General features: G+C 47.4%; 2 protein-coding genes across 2 annotated transcripts in view; one reads left to right on the plus strand and one right to left on the minus strand.

The window, feature by feature from the left end:
- Window positions 1-18,158, minus strand: part of Tctn2 (tectonic family member 2) — a 31,285-nt gene extending 13,127 nt beyond the window's left edge. Inside the window, exons 1-10 of the mRNA XM_050146594.1 lie at window positions 17,971-18,158; window positions 17,705-17,812; window positions 16,991-17,067; window positions 13,488-13,680; window positions 11,523-11,623; window positions 8,039-8,235; window positions 7,141-7,264; window positions 6,046-6,187; window positions 3,832-3,897; window positions 988-1,138 (exon numbers count right to left, since the gene is read on the minus strand). Coding sequence (XP_050002551.1) covers window positions 988-1,138; window positions 3,832-3,897; window positions 6,046-6,187; window positions 7,141-7,264; window positions 8,039-8,235; window positions 11,523-11,623; window positions 13,488-13,680; window positions 16,991-17,067; window positions 17,705-17,812; window positions 17,971-18,052 — 1,241 coding nt within the window. The 5' untranslated portion in view covers window positions 18,053-18,158. The remainder of the gene's footprint in view (window positions 1-987; window positions 1,139-3,831; window positions 3,898-6,045; window positions 6,188-7,140; window positions 7,265-8,038; window positions 8,236-11,522; window positions 11,624-13,487; window positions 13,681-16,990; window positions 17,068-17,704; window positions 17,813-17,970) is intronic.
- Window positions 1-19,344, plus strand: part of Sbno1 (strawberry notch homolog 1) — a 264,584-nt gene that overhangs the window by 2,974 nt on the left and 242,266 nt on the right. The window lies entirely within an intron of this gene.

Here is a 19,344-nt window from a genome sequence, read left to right on the forward strand (position 1 = left end):
GGGGGGGGGGGGGGGGGGCCTCCGTGATCTGGATGTAATGGTGTGCAGCATGTATGTGTGTGGGTGCACAAGCATTGGCACACATGTGGGGGTCTGAAGACAACTTGTAGGAGTCAGTTCTGGGGACACAAGCTAGGGCTGTCAGGTTTGTCACAAGCACCCTCCCAGCAGAGCCATCTTGCCAGCCCAGGGATACTATTTACTTTATTTTTTTTATTTCTTTTCGGAGGGGTATTGGGACAGGGTTTCTCTGTGTAACAGTATTACTGTTCTAGAACAAACTTTATAGACCAAGTTGACCATGAATTCACAGAGATCTGCCTACCTCTGCCTTCCAAGTGCTGACATTAAAGGCGTGCGCCACCCCTGTTCAGGGAAACTTTATTTTTAATTATACGTACATGTGTGTAGACGTGCAAGCCACTGCAGGTATCTGTGGAGTATCTGGGGTGCACTGATCTGTGAGCTGCCATGTGGGTGCTGGGAACTGAACCCCAGGTCCTCTGGAAAAGCAGCCAGTGCTGAGCCATCTCTCTAGCCTAGGTACCATTTACTTTAAAAATCACTTTTTTTGTTCCTTTGAGACAGGGCTTCACTGTATGTATTTTGAACTCACTGTCTGTCTCAGCCTCCTGAGTTCTAGCATCACAGGTGTGAGCCACCACGCCCAGAGCAAAATTAAGTCTGACATCCAGATGCCTGCCAGGCGGTGGTGGCACGCCCTTTTAATCCCAGCACTCAGGAGGCAGAGGCGGGGCAGATCTCTGTTAGTTCAATGCCAGCCTGGTCTTACAGAGCTAATTCCAGGACACCCAGGGCTACACAGAAAAACCCTGTCTTGGGGTAAAAAAAAAAATACTGACTCCTTGATTCAGTGATAAACACACATAATAAACACACATGATAAACAAGTCTGGCTCCACTTGAAGAGTCACAGTTACGGAAACCATTGGAAAATCAAACACTTCCCACTCAAGGCTTTCCAGCCTCTCATCAGTGTTACCTTTCTGGTGGGCACTGATCTCCGCCCTGATGACTGTGACGTCTAGTCCGCTGATGGAATTATTTTGCCATCTGAAAATGTAACGCTCTTCAACGCTCACATTTCTGGAGGCAGGTCCACTGTTGAGAAGTGTGTCTGCAAAAAAAAAAAAAAACCCTCTCCTGGGGCTCTCTCTGCCTGAGTGCCCCCCACAGCGGCCATCTCTCCAGCTCCCTAAGGAAGCCGTCCACTGTTTCCTCATGGAGCTTCCTGTGGTCCCAAGTCAATTAGCCACATCCTCTATTCCACCTCGGCTCCCTGAATGATTCTGTCCCTTTCCTGTGATTCCTGTGTCCCCGGTGCTGAGCTCTGCACTTGGGGACACTCAGGCATCCGGGAGCAGAGACCCGAGGCCTAGCAGCTATTAAGCTATTAGACAGAATGAATTTCAAACATACAGCCAAGAACAAGGTCATAACCCACTGGAAAGGAACACAGGCCACACCTTCATTCAAAACAAAGGGCTGCTGAATCAGACACACCACACAGCTGCTCTGGCTGCAAAGGTTAACTACCAGGAAAAGCAAAAAAGGGGGCTGGAGAGAAGGCTCAGATCCCCAGAACCCACAGAAAGCCAGCTGAGAGCCCAGCTTCAGTTCTGGTGCTAGCTCAGCACTGGCGTCAAAGAACAAGATACCTCTTTCAAATAAGGGGGGAGACAAGTACCCACAGCTGAACTTGTCCTGTTTTCATGCGCGCGCGCGCACACACACACACACACACACACACACACACACACACACACACACACACGAAGATTAGAAAATAAAGCAGGCAAGAATGACCACACTGTGTCCGCAAGGATTACAACCTAAGAGTGACTTAAGCAAAGGCCTCAGGACCTGAGAGCTGGCTAGGGCTCTGATGAACATCCCCTCAGGGCCTGTGAGGAGGTGGCTGAGGTCTCAGAGTCCACGGAAGCCACACAAGCAGAACATACAACAAAACTCTGCTGGAGGGGGCTGGAGAGATGGCTCAGTGGTTAAGAGCATTGCCTGCTCTTCCAAAGGTCCTGAGTTCAATTCCCAGCAACCACATGGTGGCTCACAACCATCTGTAATGAGGTCTGGCACCTTCTTCTGGCCTTCAGGCATACACACAGAATATTGTATACATAATAAATAAATAATTATTAAAAAATTAAAAAAAAAACTCTGCTGGAGTGCCCCCCAACTCTGCTGAGCCTCCATCAATTCTTTCCTAAAGATGTATTATTTTTATTTCACTTGCATGCGCACATAAGTGTATGCACCATGGTGTGTGACTGGTGCCCAGGAGGGCAGCAGAGGACATCAAATCACCTGCAACTGAAGTTACAGATGTGTGCCATCATGTGGGTGCTGGGAACTTAACCTGGTCCTCTGCAAGAACAGCCAATGCTCTTAAGCACTGAGTCATCTCTCCAGCCCCCATTTTCAAATGTTTAATTGCTTTGTGTGTTTACATATGTGTAAACATTCCTGTGTGACCTCTACATGATAAATGTAGAGGTCAGTGCTGTGTATCTTCCTCAATCATTCTCCATCTTTTCTTTCTTCACATTTTTATTTATTAGTGTGTATTCCTGCATGTGCACACACAGCCTTGCATGTCACACACACACATATATATGCAGGCTTGTCACAGTGCCCGAGTGGAGGTCAAAGGACAAGTTTCAGGAGTTGGTTGGTGCCTTTCACCACACAGGTCCCAGGAACTGAACTCAGGTCCTCAAGCGTGGCTGCAAACACCTTTACCCACTGAACCGTCTCTCTGGCCATCATCTGATTTTGTGTTTTGTTTGTTTTGAGACACAGTCTCTAATATATATATTTGCTGTCCTGTAACTTGCTATGTTGACAGGCTGGCTTTGAATGCATAGTGATCTACATGCCTCAGTCTGCCAAATGCTGGGTTTAAAGGTGTGCTCTCACAGAGGACCAGAGTTTGCTTCCTAGCACTCACGTCAATCAACCGTAAGTGAGGCTCCAGAGGGTGATACCCTCTTCTGGCCTTAGCACACACCACACAGACACATAGATAAAAATCAATCTTTAAAAATTTGTTAAAATGCTGGGGAGTGGGGCTGGAGAGATGGCTCAGAGGTTAAAAGCATGGCCTGCTCTTCCAAAGGTCCTGAGTTCAATTCCCAGCAACCACATGGTGGCTCACAACCATCTGTAATGGGATCTGGTGTCCTCTTCTGGCCTGCAGTCATACACACAGATAGAATATTGTATACATAATAAATAAATAAATATTTAAAAAAAAAACAAAACATTGCCTGCTCTTCCAAAGGACCTGAGTTCAATTCCCAACAACCACATGGTGGCTCACAGCCATCTGTAATGGGGTCTGGTGCCCTCTGCTGGCCTGCAGGCATACATACAGACAGAATATTGTATACATAATAAATAAATAAATAAATATTTTAAAAAAATGCTGGGCAGCGGTGGCACCTAACTCTAATCCCAGCACTCAGGAGGCAGAGGCAGGCAGATCCCTGAGTTCAAGGAGAATCTGGTCTAGAGTGAGTTCCTGGACAGCAAGGGCTACACAGAGAAACCCTGTCTTGAAAAAAACAAAAACAAAAACAACAACCCAGATATAGTGTCGTACACCTTTAATCCCAGCACCCAGAAGGCAGAGGCAGGTGGATTTCTGTGAGTTCCAGGCCAGCCTGGTCTATATAGGGAGTTCCAGGCCAGCCAGTGCCACAGAATGAGACCCTGTCTCAAAAATAAAATAAAATAAAAAAGAAACAGCACCTGTGTTTTGTAGAAGTGGCATGAACGTGTAACACTATGTACCTGGACTGGAGATGCGTTTGTCCAGGTCAGCGGCTTGCTCATAGCTTACTCTTGGTGTGACCAGACCTAAAGAGACACAGAATCAATGGTGTTTTAACTTGGCAAGTGGCTGCACCTTAATCTACTGCTATTTCAGCCAGAAATTGCAACTCTGCCACTGCCACTAAAGGTAGCTTTACCTGAACTTCTATCTCTCTATTTATCAATAAGACTAGAGATTCAAAGGCTGGGGTGAAAACCTGCTAGCTCAGTAGCAACCTTCTCTCCTTGCTGGCATCTCTCCAAAACAGCACATCCTTTTTCTTTTTTTTTTTCTTTTTTTTTCCTTTGCACAAAAAAGTCTGCACCACTCCAGATCCTCCCTACTCCTGGTGTGTCTCTCTATCTCTTCTGGATGCCCTCTGATTCTCTTTGATCACTTTCTGTCAACTAGTTGCTAACTGAGCCTCCTGACCCAAGGTTAATTTTATTTAATTACCGCTAATGCAAACTTGGGGTTCACAGTGTGATTGAATTTCCCCTAACAAATTAACTTTCACAGAGACGTGTGGTCCTCATGGTGCCACTCACCTACTCACAGGGGTTTATCGAGCTAACAAGGAGCCAGGCTTTGTGCCTGAAATCCCAGCATTTGTGAGACCGAAGGCGAGAAACCCTGTCTCAAGTCCCCTCCCCCACAAAAAAAAGAAGAAAAAAAAAAGATGCGGGGCACACGCCTTTAATCCCAGCACTCGGGAGGCAGAGGCAGGCGGATCTCTGTGAGTTCGAGACCAGCCTGGTCTACAGAGCTAGTTCCAGGACAGGCTCCAAAACCAGAGAAACCCTGTCTCGAAAAAAAAAAAAAAAGAAAGAAAGAAAGAAAAAAAAAAGGCTACTGAGCAGCCATGCCTGTGTTGAGGTCCTCCCCTCCCCCCTTACATCATCAGAGGCTGGGGTCCCTCTGTCCCAGCTGCTCACTATACCCACAAAGAGTCGGCACCAGCACTTGTGGTGCAGCCACTTTGGGAGAGTCTGGGGTCCCTCAAACTGTCAAGTAAACTACATGGCATGGCAATCCCACTTCATATCCCACAAAACTGTGTCTCCAGATGCTCACTCCAGCACTGGTCATAAAACAAAAAGGTGGCAACAAGCCAGGTATCTGTCGGTCACAAAATGCGGCTGAGCCACACAGCAGAATACTCCTTGGCCTAAAAACAAAGTAAATAAGTCATGTGGCACAGACTATGCTTTCAAAAGATGATGCTAACGTAAAGGTGTGAAGTGGTGGCCCGCCTTTGATCCCAGTATGCCCAGAGGCAGAAGTTGGCACACACTAAGTTCAAGGCCAGCCTGTTCTACAGACTGAGTTCCAGGACAGCCAGGGATACACAGAGAAACTCTGTCTTGAAAAACAAAAAAAGATGATGCTAAGTGAAAGAAGTCAGACATGAAGGCCACAGAGCAAAGTGCAGGAGCAGAGGAAGCGGGGCGGGTGTGTGTGTGTGTGTGTGTGTGTGTGAGGTCCTGAGTCAGTGTGTACTTTGACATGAGCTTGGACTCCGAGACCAATTGGCCCATAGGAAATTAGCAAAGCCATTACTCATGTGGGCCAGCCCCAAAGAAGAATGAGTAGGCGTGTTTAGGAACTGTTCATCTGTGTGTGCAGAGACTAGCAACTATAACTTCCTCTTGGATGCTAAGAGCCCGTGAGCCCACCTGTAGAGACCCACAGACTAGCCAGCCTCCCCCTGGCTGCAGTCACAGTGTGTCTCCATCCTTTGTTCAGGGGGAGCCAGCAGCAAAGCAATGGCCCCGCCGATGTGAAGTGCAAGGACAGACAAGAGCTCAGTAGCCCACTGCAGAGGAAATGCCAGCTCCCTCTGCAGGTACTGAAAGGCCTGGGGCTCCTCAGGTGTGTAGGGTGCACAGGATGGCACAGAAAGCCAATGTACTCACGTGACACTATGGAGATCTGACTTAAGTCACAATAGAGACCTGGGGAGGGGATGGGACTCAGTGCCCAGAGCAGAGAAGAAAACACCAACCACATGTACAGGGTGCTGTCTAGTCAGACTGAACTTTTCCCGTGGAAAAAAAAACATCCTCAACCAACAGAGGAGCCATCATGGATGCAGAGCCAAAGGCTTACACACTGTTTTAACCGCCAGAGGCTTACACACTGTTTTAACCGCCAGAGGCTTACACACTGATTTAACTGCAAAGGCAGCCTACCTCCTGACGTGCGAATCTTCACATTCTCAGGGACAGTGCCATCTCGTTCTCGGTGCACTTCCAGATTGATGGTACATTCAATATCAAAATTCCTCAGGAAAGCCACTGGAGCATCCTGCAGACACTGTCCAGCCAGGGAGACCTAGGGGTGAGGAACCAATATGGTACACCGACTTCTTCTTCCTGTCTTAAAAAACATTCTTTCTGTCAAGCGTGGTGCTCAAGTCTTCAATCCCAGGACTTGGGGGGTCCAGGCAGGATTGCACTAGATCCAGAACCAGGCTAGGCTACAGTGAGACCCTATTTCGATGCCACCCTATCCCACGTTGCTCTCTGCTGCCCACTGCTATTGCTGGACGATGTCAACAGTTAGTACTCAAGGTGACCAACTTCAGGGAGCCAAGATCTGGAAACCACTACTCACAGAAGTGTTGTCTAATACACTCGGGGAAGTACACTCTAATCCACTAACGAGTCACGATTATATTCAACCTCAGTTCTTCCTCATCACAGCCTGAACTTTGAGGGAGACAGGAAAGCCAGGCATAACCATAAACTCTACTGCTAAGCACCCCCTCCTGACCCCTGACAGCTTCAATAACATAAAAGGCTCACAGGAATAACAAACTGTCATGAATCCCATGCTTTCCTCCCATGGGCATGGTCTCCTAATGATGATGGAGTTAGAAAAAAAAAAAAACCAAAACGATATTTCACGTAAGACTCTCTAACCTGAAAAGATGTTTCTACATTCCAAATGTTATACAGTCACATACTTCTAGCTTCTTAGAAATTGCTGGGGCTGGGGATGTAGCCTGGTGGTGGAGCCCTTGACTAGCACACACAAGGCCCTCAGACCAGCCCCAGCAACACAAAACCACGAAACACTGAAAGGGGGTGAGGTGGAAACTGACCACCGCCTCCAAGGTGTCTCCACAGAGACTCTCCCCGTGACGATATACACGCTGTGATTAGTGAAGAGGGGTTAAGAAAGTCGGTCAGTCTAGAGACTATTAGTAGTTAATGCACAGGAGGAAGACCAGCTGCTTAGAACGGACACTACTTGAATCCAAATGTGGAAATGGAAGGCGTTACCTGAGGGACGGTGAAATACCCCATTGTGGTCATGATGGGATCTCCTTGTTTGTAGCCAGCATCAGCAAAGTCCCTTAGGTCAAGGTGAAGATGGGCTTCAAAGGCAGGGTCACGTCTAGGGGAACTGCAAGTCCGCAAGAGAGATTGATTATCCATGGGCCTGCAGGGGTTTGCTTAGCCTACGTATAGGCTGAGGGTCCACACCAACACCATAAAAATATGATTGATAATAGTTCAACAGAGATCTGCTAAGAAACAAACCACCCTGTAATGCTTCCTCTCTGCTTTGCTATGTGTCTCATATAGCCCAGGCTGGCCTCAAACTCTCTGTATAGCAAAGAATGACTTTGAACTCCTGATCCTCCTGTCTCTGCCTCCTGATTGCTGGGGTTTCAGGAATACAACACCAACCCTAGCTCTTCATTTTTTTTTTTTATTTACAAAGATCATAGTCATAAATTCTTGGGGGGGGGTAACAATGACAACAGCAAGACACGCCTTTAATCCCAGCACTCAAGAGGCAGAGGCAGGAGGATCTCTGAACTCAAGGCCAGCCTGGTCTACAGAGTGAGTTCCAGGACAGTCAGGACTACACTGAGAAACCCTGTCTCCAAACAACAACAGCAACAACAATTTCAACACGATATTGAAGTATAAAACACAGAAAGTTCAAGTCCCTTTGGGCCCTTGGCACCCTTCCTCCATGATGGAAAGTCACTGCTGACTGCTGGCTGCATCTGCTGGGTTCTCAGTTCTTTTTAACACTCTGGGAGAAATGGCCTCACTAACTGCAAACCAGTATGACTTTTTTAAAGTACTGAGAAGAAATGTGACCCAAGCCATGTGGAGGAAACCTGGTGGCGCTAGAAACAGGCTCCTCCAGGCAGCAGCTACTCACATGGCACCATGATAGAAGTAACCGAGGAAAGGCGAGCTGGAGGGGGGTGACTGCACACACAGGAAAGGAAACCAGTCCGGGGTCTCGTGAGTGGTGCCCACAGCACAGCGCTGGTCCAAGGGAGGGTTGATGTCCCCTCCGAACACACCGGAGAAGCAGGACTGCTGGAACAGCTCCTTTACTTCCCGCTGGCAGTCCTTGGAAACAGGCGAAAGGGCAGTGAGGGCGCATGCACTCCCACTGTGACACCAGGCACAGCTTGCAGCAAGCATGACGGCATGCCCTCTGGTGCTACCAGCCTGCAACCCCGTAGCTGAGAAAGCAATACATCTCCATCTCCTCCCAAAGTGCTGTGCGGTGCAAGAAGAGCTCCTTAGGGATGTGGAGGAGGTATGGTCAGTAAAAATGCTTGCCACACAAGCACGAGGACCTGAGCTCAACTTCAAGGACCTCCATAGAAAGGCCAGGTGTGGAGGCCCATGATTATAATTCCAGTCCTGGGGAGACAGAAAGAGGGGGATCCCTGGAGCTCACTAGACAGCCAGCCTAGCCTACTCTGCCAGCTGCAGGTTCAGTGAGGAGTCCTGTCTCCAAAGAAAGAAGGATGCACGGTCCTAAGGCATAGCATCCAAGGTTGTCCTTGGGCTTCTACAAATGTGTGCATTCATGAGCAACAACACACACACACAGTTCCTTAGTCAACTCCCTAGTGAAGTCCCAGGCAGAAACTTCCAGCCTTCAAAGGAATAAGCCTCAAGCCGAGTGGTAGTGGCATACGTCTTTAATACGGGAATTTGAGAGGCAGAGGCAGGTAGAACTCTGAGCTGGAGACTGGCTTGGTCTACAGAGCAAGCTCCAGGACAGCCACAGCTATTACAGAGAAACCCTTTCTCAAAAAACCACACCCACACCAAAAAAGAATAAGAGCCAGGTATATAATCTTAGCTACTCATGAATCTGAGGAAGGAGGATCAAAAGCTCAAGACCAGCCTTGGCAACTTAGCCAGACTCTGTCTCAAATTTTAAAAAGGAACAGAGAGGAGCTGGGTGCATTACCCAGTGGGATCCTCGGATGTGTGAGGCCTACATTCAATCCCAGTACCTCAAACTCAAAATTAACATCGTGCATAAAATATAAGTTGAGGCCATCTGAAGACATCATTGACACAAATACATTTGGTGTATATGTCTACTGTATCTGAGACAAGGGCTCTCTGGCTGGAACTCACTAGGTAGACCAAGCTAGCCTCACAGTCACATCGAGATCCCCCTGCCTCTGCCTCCCGTGTGCTGGGGTTAAGCATGAGCCACCATGTTCTGCCCACTATTGCCTTTTGGTTTCTTAGTTATTTAGAGGCAGGGTCTCACTGAGAAGCCCTGACTAGGACTAACTATGCAGACCGGGAATTTTTTTTAAAGTAATGCTCATTTTATGTGTGGGGGTGTTTTGCCTACATGCATGCCTGTGCATACATGTGCACCACCATATTTGGCCCTGCTCTTCTGTCATGAGAGAGCCTCACTATGTAGACCAGGCCAGCTTCACGTTCATGACGATCCTCAGGTTTAACCTCCCCGGAGCAAGGCTCACTGGAGTGTGGTACCACACTTGCTAGTAGAGTGGTAAATCCTAACAGTAGCGGCTAATAGAATATACAATACAACCAGCTCCCAGGGCAGGGAGTGAAGGTCACATCACTGTTAGTGACAGGCTGGGTACAGCCTGACAGTGCCATGTGTCGCCTGCCACCTGATTATGTAAATACACCGATGGCGGTGGACCATAGTGACACACGGTGCATGTCACTCTAACACAAAGACACTGCGGACAGGTTTTTCTGACAGCCATTTCTGTTGTTTGAGGGTCTCGTGTACCCCAGGCTGCCCTATAATCTGAAGTTGCTGCTGGTAAACTGTAGCTCCTGACCCTCCTGCCTCCACCTCCCCAGCACTATGGCAATGTGTTCCCTGGTGTGTGTTTACCTCTCAAAAGATCAAAATTAGATATCACATATCTGGGGGGTGGGGGGGTGACATTACATATCGCTGGGGACGGGTGAAAGGTTGTTTTACTTGGCATGGTATCAAACATCTGTCATTTTAGTACTTGGAAGGTGGAAGCAGAAGAGAATCAGGAGTGAAGGTTATCCGCAGCAACAAGACACCCTACCGCAAAACAACCAAGTGCCGCAAAACAACCAAGTGCCGGGCAGTGGTGGTGCACGCCTTTAATCCCAGCACTTGGGAGGCAGGGACAGGGGGATAACTATGAGTTCGAGGCCAGCCCGGACTACAGAGCTAGTTACAGACTAACCAACATTACATAGTGAGACTCAAAGCAAATGAACAAAAACACCAAAATACTGTTTCCCAAGGGGAGAAGCAAAAAAAACAAAAACAAAAACAAAAACAAAAACAAAAAAAAACCATGCATTTATATTTGTGCAAAATTGGGACACTATAGGTACTAGCAAACATTCTTCTCATTTCTCTTAAATTTAACATTTTACGATATGTATTAGAAACCAGGCAGGTGTAGAGCTGGAAGGTGGTGGTGCACACCTTTAATTCCAGCACTCAGAGGAGGCAGGTGATAGAAAAAGAGATAAAGAGAGAGAGAGAAAGACAACAATCTTGGCACTCAGGGAAGCTGAGGAAGGTGGACTGTCTTAAGAATCTGAGGCTACACAGTGAGACATTGTCACACATATACACACACACACACACACACACAACAGGAGGGTGTGTGTGTTTGCCATATGACTCAGCATGCAAAGCTGCTTACTGCCAAAGGTGACAACTTGGGCTTGATTCTGGAACCTCAAGTTGCTCCCTGACCTTCGCATGTGCACTGTGGGACAAGCCTCTATAATGCCCACAAACACAGCACACCACACCATATGCCAAAAACAAATGTAGTAAAATCATCCTCTAGCTATAGCTTCTGCAAATGTGACTTTATCCAAAGACACATTCCTTTCTCTTTCCTCCACAAACTGCACAAACAATACTAGAAGAGAAGATACTCAGTTCAAACACAGTTTTCTGGTTGGAGATAGAGGCAGGAGGATCAAGAGCTCAAGGCTACTCCCTCTGCCAGCTTGGGCTGCACAGGACCCTATCTGAAAAAACAAACAAGCAAACAAACACACCACCACCAACAAAAACAAAAAACAGGGTTAGAGAGATGGCTCAGGGGTTGAGAGCGCTGTTTGCTCTTCCAGAGGAACCATGTTCAATTCCCAGCAGCCACATGGCAGCTCACAAGTGTCTGTAACCCCAGTTCCAGGGGACCTGACACCCTCACACAGACATAAACACAGGCAAAACACCAATGCACATAAAAATAAATAAATCTTTAGAAATAAAAAAAACAATGATTTGTAAAATGAAATATAATCTCTGTTGTCACCTATCCAAAGCTGCTAGGGGCGACTGTTGTCCCAAATGCCCTCAGGTAGCCAGGCAAACAGAAAGAACTCACTTGGTCACAGCAGCAGCGAATGTCACAGGCCTTGGCTGTCAAGTCACAAGGGCAGGGACCCAGAGGCTGATAGACTTGGTTAGGAATGACGGTCATGTTATCTGAAAAGTACATATGGCAGAAAAGAAAAGGTTCAGCTAGGAAACAAAGCATGGACAGTTCTTGAGATTCACAAAAAGGCTGAATCACAATGTGTAAGGGTGTGCGTGCATGCATGTGTGTGTACATGCATGTGCGTGTGTGTATGCACATGTGCATGTGTGTGGAAGCAGAGACTCATGTCAGGTGTTTTCTCTTCACCTTATTTGGTTTTGGTTGGCTCTCATTATATAGGCCTGGCTGTCCATGAACTCACAGAGATTCACTAGCCTCTGCCTCCAAAGAACTAGGATTACAGGTCGCACCATCATGCCAAGCATTCTACCTTATGTTTCTTTTTAATTATTATTATTTTAAAGATTTATTTATTAATTAGTATACAGTGTTCTGTCTGCGTGTATGCCTGCAGGCCAGAAGAGGGCACCAGATCTCATCACAGATGGTTGTGAGCCACCTTATGATTGCTGGGAATTAAACTCAGATCCTCTGGAAGATCAGCCAGTGCTCTTAACTGCTGAGCCATCTCTCCAGCACCCACCTTATTAAAACAGGGTCTCTCACTGAACCTGGAACTCTCTGAACTGGCTAGGCTGGGTGGACATGAAAACCTAGTATGGAAAATACTTCAAAGATTTATTTTGGCTGAGTGGTGGTAGAGATCTTTAATCCCAGCACTCAGGAGGCAGAGTCAGGTGGATCGCTGTGAGTTCAGGGCCATCCTGGTCAACACAGGGTGTTCTAGGACAGTCAGGGCTACACAAAGAAACCCTGTCTCAAAAAAAAAAAATGTTTTTTGAATTATGGTGGGGAGGGTGTACATGAGTACAGGTTCCAGGGAGACTGTGGGAACCTCCGAAGCTGCAGTCCCACATCTGTGATCGGGGACTAGGACCTGCATCCGGGTCCTCTGGAAGAGCAGCATGTGCTCCAGATGGGGGACTAAGACCTGCATCCGGGTCCTCTGGAAGCGCAACACGCTCTTGGTCACTGAGCATCTGCAGCCCACGGAGGAAACACTGTCAAGCAAGCCTCTGAATCGTGGCTACCACGAGGGCCTCCCACAGTACTTCCTCTTCACGGGTTTTCTCCAGATTTTCTGAGGACGCACTGAATATCTTCTTGGTTTGTTCTGAATTTTAAGCATTAAAAAACAACAACAAAAACCTCTAAAACTAAAACCACTGCTTTCTTCAGAAAGATTCCTTTCTTCCTTTAATAAGTGTTTGAGCTGAGTGTGTGGCTCATGCCTGTCATCCCAGCACTTGGGAGGCAAAGGCAGGAGGGTCAGGATTCAGGCTAGCCTCAGGTACACAGTGAACTCCAGCTCATCCTGGGCTTATGTGAGTCTCTGTCTCAAAATACCAGTTGAAATTAGGGCATGGTAGTGCCACCCATGATCGTAGCCCTCAGTCAAGGCAGGATGGTTTGAAGTAGAGGCTAACCTTCAAAAGTTGAGTCTCCATGAGTGGAGAAATGGCTCAGTGGTTATTAAGAGAATCTACTATTCTTGCAGAGGACCGAGGTTCTGCATGGAATTTCAGGTACTTGAGATCTGATGCCCTCTTCTGGTCTCTTCAGGGTACTGCACATACATGGCACACATATTCACCCAAACACACATACACATACATACATACACACACACACACACACATACATACATACATACAAATTTAAAAACAAAACTTAACTCAAGAGGCAGGGGCAGGCAGATTTCTGTGATTCAAGGACAACTTGTTCTACATAGTGAGTTCTAGACCAACTTGAGCTACATAATGAGATCCTGTCTCAAAACAAACAAACAAAAACAACCACAAAATAACAACATAGAGCCACGTCTAGTATCTGTCCACAGACATCACTTGCCTGATGCATTGTGGGTCACAGATGCATTAGGATAAATCTCCACCTGAATGAGCAGATGTGCTAAACAGGATGCATTGTGAGATGCCGAAACCAGCAGTGTCTGCACGAGGCACGGGAGCTCCGAGAATGAGGCAGTCTCGTTTGAGCACCAGTCCAGGCCCCTCTTCCACTGGACCGTCACTTCCAGTGCGTTCTAGAAGGAAAACATGGCTGTGCCTTTAAAGAGTCTCACAGTGAGCATCTCTAGTGATGAGAACATGAAACAGAAAACATTGTAAACTCACACGTGAGCCTTGCATCGTTTTACCAAGACAGAAGGAGAACTGGTGGCAGCAGCCTTCTCTTCACTTCCTGTGGTACCCAAGCTCCGAACCTCCTCATGATTACCTTCGTTATTCAGTGTGTGTATACATACATGCACATGACTGTTGCTGGGACTGAACTGAGGGCTTCACACATGCTAGACAAGCACTCTACCAGCCGAACCATATTCCCTGACTAATTCCTGATTTTTTAAATTTTTCCTTTTTACTTATGTGCGTGTTTATATGTGTATATGCTGTGTGTGTGTGTGTGTGTGTGTGTGTGTGTGTGTGTGTGTGTGTGTAGGTATCAACAGAGGCCCAAAAAGAATGCTGGATGCTTAGGGCTGGAGAGATGGCTCAGAGGGTAAGACCACTCGCTGCTCTTCTAGAGGACCCAGGTTCATTTCCCAGCACCCAATGGCAGCTCACAACTGTCTGTAATTTCAGTTCCAGGGGATCTGACACCCTCCCAAAACAGCAATGTAAATAAAATAAAATAAAAATAAATTATTATTTTAAAAAAAGAATGTGGGATGTCCTGGAGCTAGTGCTTCTTGGCCACCTGGTGTGGGCACTAAGAACTGGCCTCTGGTTCTTTCTTTGGGAAGAACTCTTGATGTGGGAGTGTCATATCAATCTGTTGATTTCATTGGCTGAGCAATAAAGAAACTGCTTGGCTGGCCCTCATAAGTTAAAGCATAGATGGGAGGAGAAAACAGAATAGGATGCTGGGCGGAAGAGGAAGTGAGGTCAGACTCTGCTCTGCTCCCGGAGAGACTCAACAACTCTGCTCTCTGGAGCAGAGACACCATGGACGGAGGCTAGAATCTTCCCGGTAAGCGCACCTTGGGGTGCTTACACACATCATTAGAAATGGGCTAGTCCAGGTGCGAGAATTAGCCTGTAAGGGCTAGAGTTCATGGGCCAAAGTTCTTAAATGAACACAGTTTGTGTGTTGTTATTTCGGGCGTGAGCTAGCCAAGCGGCCGGGGTGTTGGGGACGCAGTCCCGCCGCCGCTTCCTATTTCAACAAACTCTGAACCACTGAGCCATCTACACAACTCCACGTCCAAATTTTCTTTTTCTAAGTCAGGATCTCACTGTGTACTTCTGCTGGTATTAAACTTGCCATGTAAACCAAGCCAACCTCAAACTCACAGAGATCCACCTGACTCTGTTTCCCAAGTGCTGGGACTAAAGCTGTGTCCGACCATATCCATCCCCGTTTCCTAATCTTATTCATACACATACATATACATATGTGGTAGCTTGAATGTAATTGGTCCTCACAGGCTCATAGGGAGGGGCACTGTTAGGAGGTGTAGCCTTGTTGGAGAAAGTGTGCCACTGTGGAGTTAGGCTTTGATGTCTCATATCCTCAAGCCATGCCCCATGTACCAATCCACTTCCTGTTCCCTTTGGATCAAGATGTAGACCTCTCAGCTCCTTCTCCAGCACCATGTCTATCTGCTTACGACCATGACCCACCATGATGATAATAGACAAAACCTCTGAACTGTAAGCCACCCAATTAAATGTTTCCTTTATAAAAGTTGCCGTGGTCACGGTGTTTCTTCACAGCAATAAAAACCCTAAGACCGTGTGTGTCTGTGTGTATGTATATATACACATACATATGTGTGTGTTTTAATATAAAACTAAATATATATGTTTTGTATTATGTGCACGGGTGTTCTGCCAGTGTGGATGTCTGTGAACCAGCCCTGGGTCCTCTGCAAGAACATGAGAAACCACTGAAGCATCTCTCTGGCTCCCCTCCCCCTTGTCCTCATCTTAAACATAAAAGCAAACAACTTCTGGACACTTAGAGAAAGGTTGACACAGGTCCAGTATTTGGAGCCAGTTCGCCGAGAAGACTTTTGAGGCAGAAGATGGGGAACAGCTCCGCTTCTCTCAGGGTGGCCCTGAACTGCTAAGTGTCCATCCCTAAAGCAGTCTTTCTCACTTGTGTATCTCTCGCATCCACACTAAGTCCACTAAGCACTTGGTAAACTTTGGTAAAATTCAGTAGGAGATCCTCATCTCATAAGTCTAAAAAAAATTAGTGCCTAGACAGGTGGTGGTGGGACACACCTTTAATCCCAGCCCTTCAGAGACAGAGGCAAGTGAATCTCTGTGAGTTCAAAGCCAGCCTGGTCTACAAAGCTAGTTTCAAGACAGGCTCCAAAACTACACAGAGAACCCCGTCTCAAATAAATAAATAAATGATAAATAAATAAGTTTCATGCTTTTTACCTTGTTTTGATCTTTTTTGTTGTTGTTGTTTTGGTTTTTCGAGACAGGGTTTCCTCTGTATCTTTGGTATCTGTCTGGAAACTCACTCTCTAGACCGGGCTGGCCTCAAACTCACAGAGATCTCTGCCTCCCAAGAGCTGGGATTAAAGGCGTGCACCATCACTACCTAGCTTGTTTTTCTCTTTTAGATAAGGTCTCACTATGTAAAGCAGGCCGTCTTATATGTCTGAATGCTCTACCTGTAACACATCCAAACACACCATTAACGCTAAGGTAAGAACTTCATGCTAGATAGGGGATCTACATTGATAGCCCACAATTCCAGAAAATATTGAATATAGAACTGTTGCGGGATGTTTAACTGTGCAAACACGTGCTGCATTTATTCATGTTGAGGAATATTTGTTTAACCACATACAGATGTGTTGATGTGTTGCTGTTTTACCTTGCCTGCCTAAGGCATCCGACTGATCTAATAAAAAGTTGAACAGCCAATAGCGAGAGAGGAGGCATAGACAGGACTTCTGAGCAGGGAGAGTAAGCAGAAGAAATTCAGGCTGGGGATGGGGAGAAAGAGAGGCCAGGCAGACACAGAGGAAGCAGAAAAGTAGGACATAGTAGGACATACAGAATGAAAGAAAGGTAAAAAGCCCTGAGGCAGAATGTAGATGCCTACGAGCCAGTGGGAGAAGTGTAAGCTGAGGCTGAGCATTCATATCATCAATAAGTCTCCATGCCTTTAGCTGGGAGTTGGTTGGTGGCCTGAAGAAAATTCCACTTACATGGAACGTGGAATGTCAGATCACAAGAACATCTGGGAGCTGACAGGACCTTAGTTTGATCCCCAGCTACACACACGCACACACACACACATGTACACCTGCACAAAGCCTACACAAGAGGCCTCTACAGATGCAATAGAGCTTTTGTCTCAGGTCTTACCACACCGGGGCTCACAGTCACATTCCAATCTCCTGTCTCATTGCTGAGACCACCACAAGTAGGAACTGGCAACACTCCTAAGGGGAAAATTAGAACGCAAGGCATCAGGGTCCAGCAGCTAAGGGGTCAAGACTCCCTGGGTGGGAATCTACACACACACACTAAACAGACTGGCCAAGCAGTATGTCTCCTCATTTGCCAATGGGATAAAGAGATGCTAACATTCTTTTTGTGTTGTTGTTGTTTCAAAACAGGGTTTCTCTGTGTAACAGCTCTGGCTGGCCTCGAACTCACAGAGATGCGCCTGCTTCTGCCTCCCGAGTGGTGGGATTAAAGGCATGCGCCACCACTGCCTGGTGGCCCTACTGCTCTTAGGAGAACCCTGAGATGCTGTGTGGAAAACTCAGGGGGCTATCTCAATAAATACTGGTCAATTTTTTCTTTGGAAAACAAAAGCAAAAACAAAAACAAAAAAAACTATGCAGACTGGGCTGGCTTGGAACTCACAGATCTACCTGCCTCTGGCTCCTCAGTGCTGGATTAAAAACGTGTGCTGCCATGCCCGGCTTGTTGGCCACTTTTATTTCAAGGTCCCATTTCCAGAACCTGTCCACAGGACCTCTTTGTTCTACAACACAAAGATACTGCCTTTCTTCCCCACCCCTACTCTGCTGAGGACAGAACCCACGCTTCTAAGAAAAGCCAGACTCTTACCTTTCTCGACCCGCAGCGGAATCAGAGAGACGGTGACATCCTCACTGCCTCCGACCAGGGACGCGCTGACCTCAGGGCTGGACATTCGTATGAAAGATGGGATAAAAACTAGGAGAGAAGGAAGGGTGCGGGGCGGGGGTTAGCTAGTGCAGAACCTGTGCCTGGGGTGCGTGTGCTGGCTTTTTACGTGGTCCTGGTTTCCAGGATCCTAGGAGCTCCAGGTTCCCTTAGTCTGGGCCATGCAGGCCATATCACGCCATACACACCCGGGTCCCCACGCAGCGGTTTCAGGACGTCCTGCAGCAGGAGAAATCCCCACAGGAGGCCGAGTAGCGACAGAGAGCCCATCCCGAGGACGCGTCTGATTCACAAGCCCGCAATATTCCAGAGGAGAAAAAGCGGCCATTTTAGCCGCCCGGCCGACGCCATATTGCCAAACTGAGAGCCCGCAGCCATGGCAACCACCAATCGGTGATGGGCATGTCGTGATTGGTCTAGGTCAAGAGAGTCTGCTTTACGTGTCTAGCGAAAGTATCAGTAGCCATGGCAACCACCAATCGGGCAGCAGCGTTCCATGATTGGTCCAGTGCAAGAGCGCCTGCTCCCCGATCCTCGCCCTGCCCACCAGACCTTGTTTGCTTTTCCAGTTCCCTACTTTCAATGGATATCGTGGGTTCTTTCCATCCCAGACTTCAAGAAACCACACTGAGGGTCTGGCGAGATGACTCAGAGGTTCAGGGCACTTGCTGCTCTTGCAGAGGATCACAATTCGGTTCCCAGCACCCACGTGGTAACTCACAACTTCCTGTTACTAACACTTCCCGGGGATGATGCCCTAAGGCTCTTGCGTCCTTAGTCACTACTTGCACATGGTGCAAATACACATACTTCCTGGCAACCAATCATACACATGAAGTAAAACATATTAGTATCAGAACATGGGTAGAGGAGTAGAGGGGTATCTAGGTCCCAGGTCTGTAACTTTTAAGAACCCTAAAGACTAGTTTGCCAGGCTTACGCTAGTTCTGCCAGGCTACCGCTTGCCATTCCTGGAAGACTACTGTACATTTACACAGCATCCCAGTCATGGTCCCGCAGACTCCTGTGTAAGGTCATCAACTGCATCTCGTGTTTTCTCTATGGTAACACCAAATGCACTATGAGCAAAGCCAGAGAACCTTAGAATTAGTCCAAAGTGCCTCTTGCCTAGTTACCATATTCAAAATCTGTATATTTCTTCGTTTGACCCAGGCCGTGTTCTGTGTTTCCTTCAATCCCAGCCAAAAACGGTTCACTGCCTCAAAAGCAGGCAGCCAGTGTCATGGAAAACCCTCCACTGGTGAAGGATAGTTCAAGCTGGGCAGTGGTGGCACACACCTACAATCAGTGGAGTAACATGGTCCTCCCCTTTCAAAGACAGCTACTTCTGTCACCTCAGGCGGAGGTCTGTGATCGGCAGCGGCCCACACAGCAACAGCTGGAAGAAGTGGCACCTGCACTTGCCCCTGCCACCTTTATATGTAGGCCCTCCAGACACCAGCTCCAAGTCTATGCCTCAGTCCCAAATGGACCTGAATGGAGACAACTCAGGGGTCAGTTCTGTCCTCCCCCCAACGTGGCCCTGAAGATGACTCGGGTCA

The sequence above is a fragment of the Alexandromys fortis genome, unplaced genomic scaffold, assembly GCF_014885135.2.
Source record: "Alexandromys fortis isolate MF-2015 unplaced genomic scaffold, M_Fortis_MF-2015_v1.1 scaffold_56, whole genome shotgun sequence".
Classification (NCBI taxonomy): domain Eukaryota; kingdom Metazoa; phylum Chordata; class Mammalia; order Rodentia; family Cricetidae; genus Alexandromys; species Alexandromys fortis.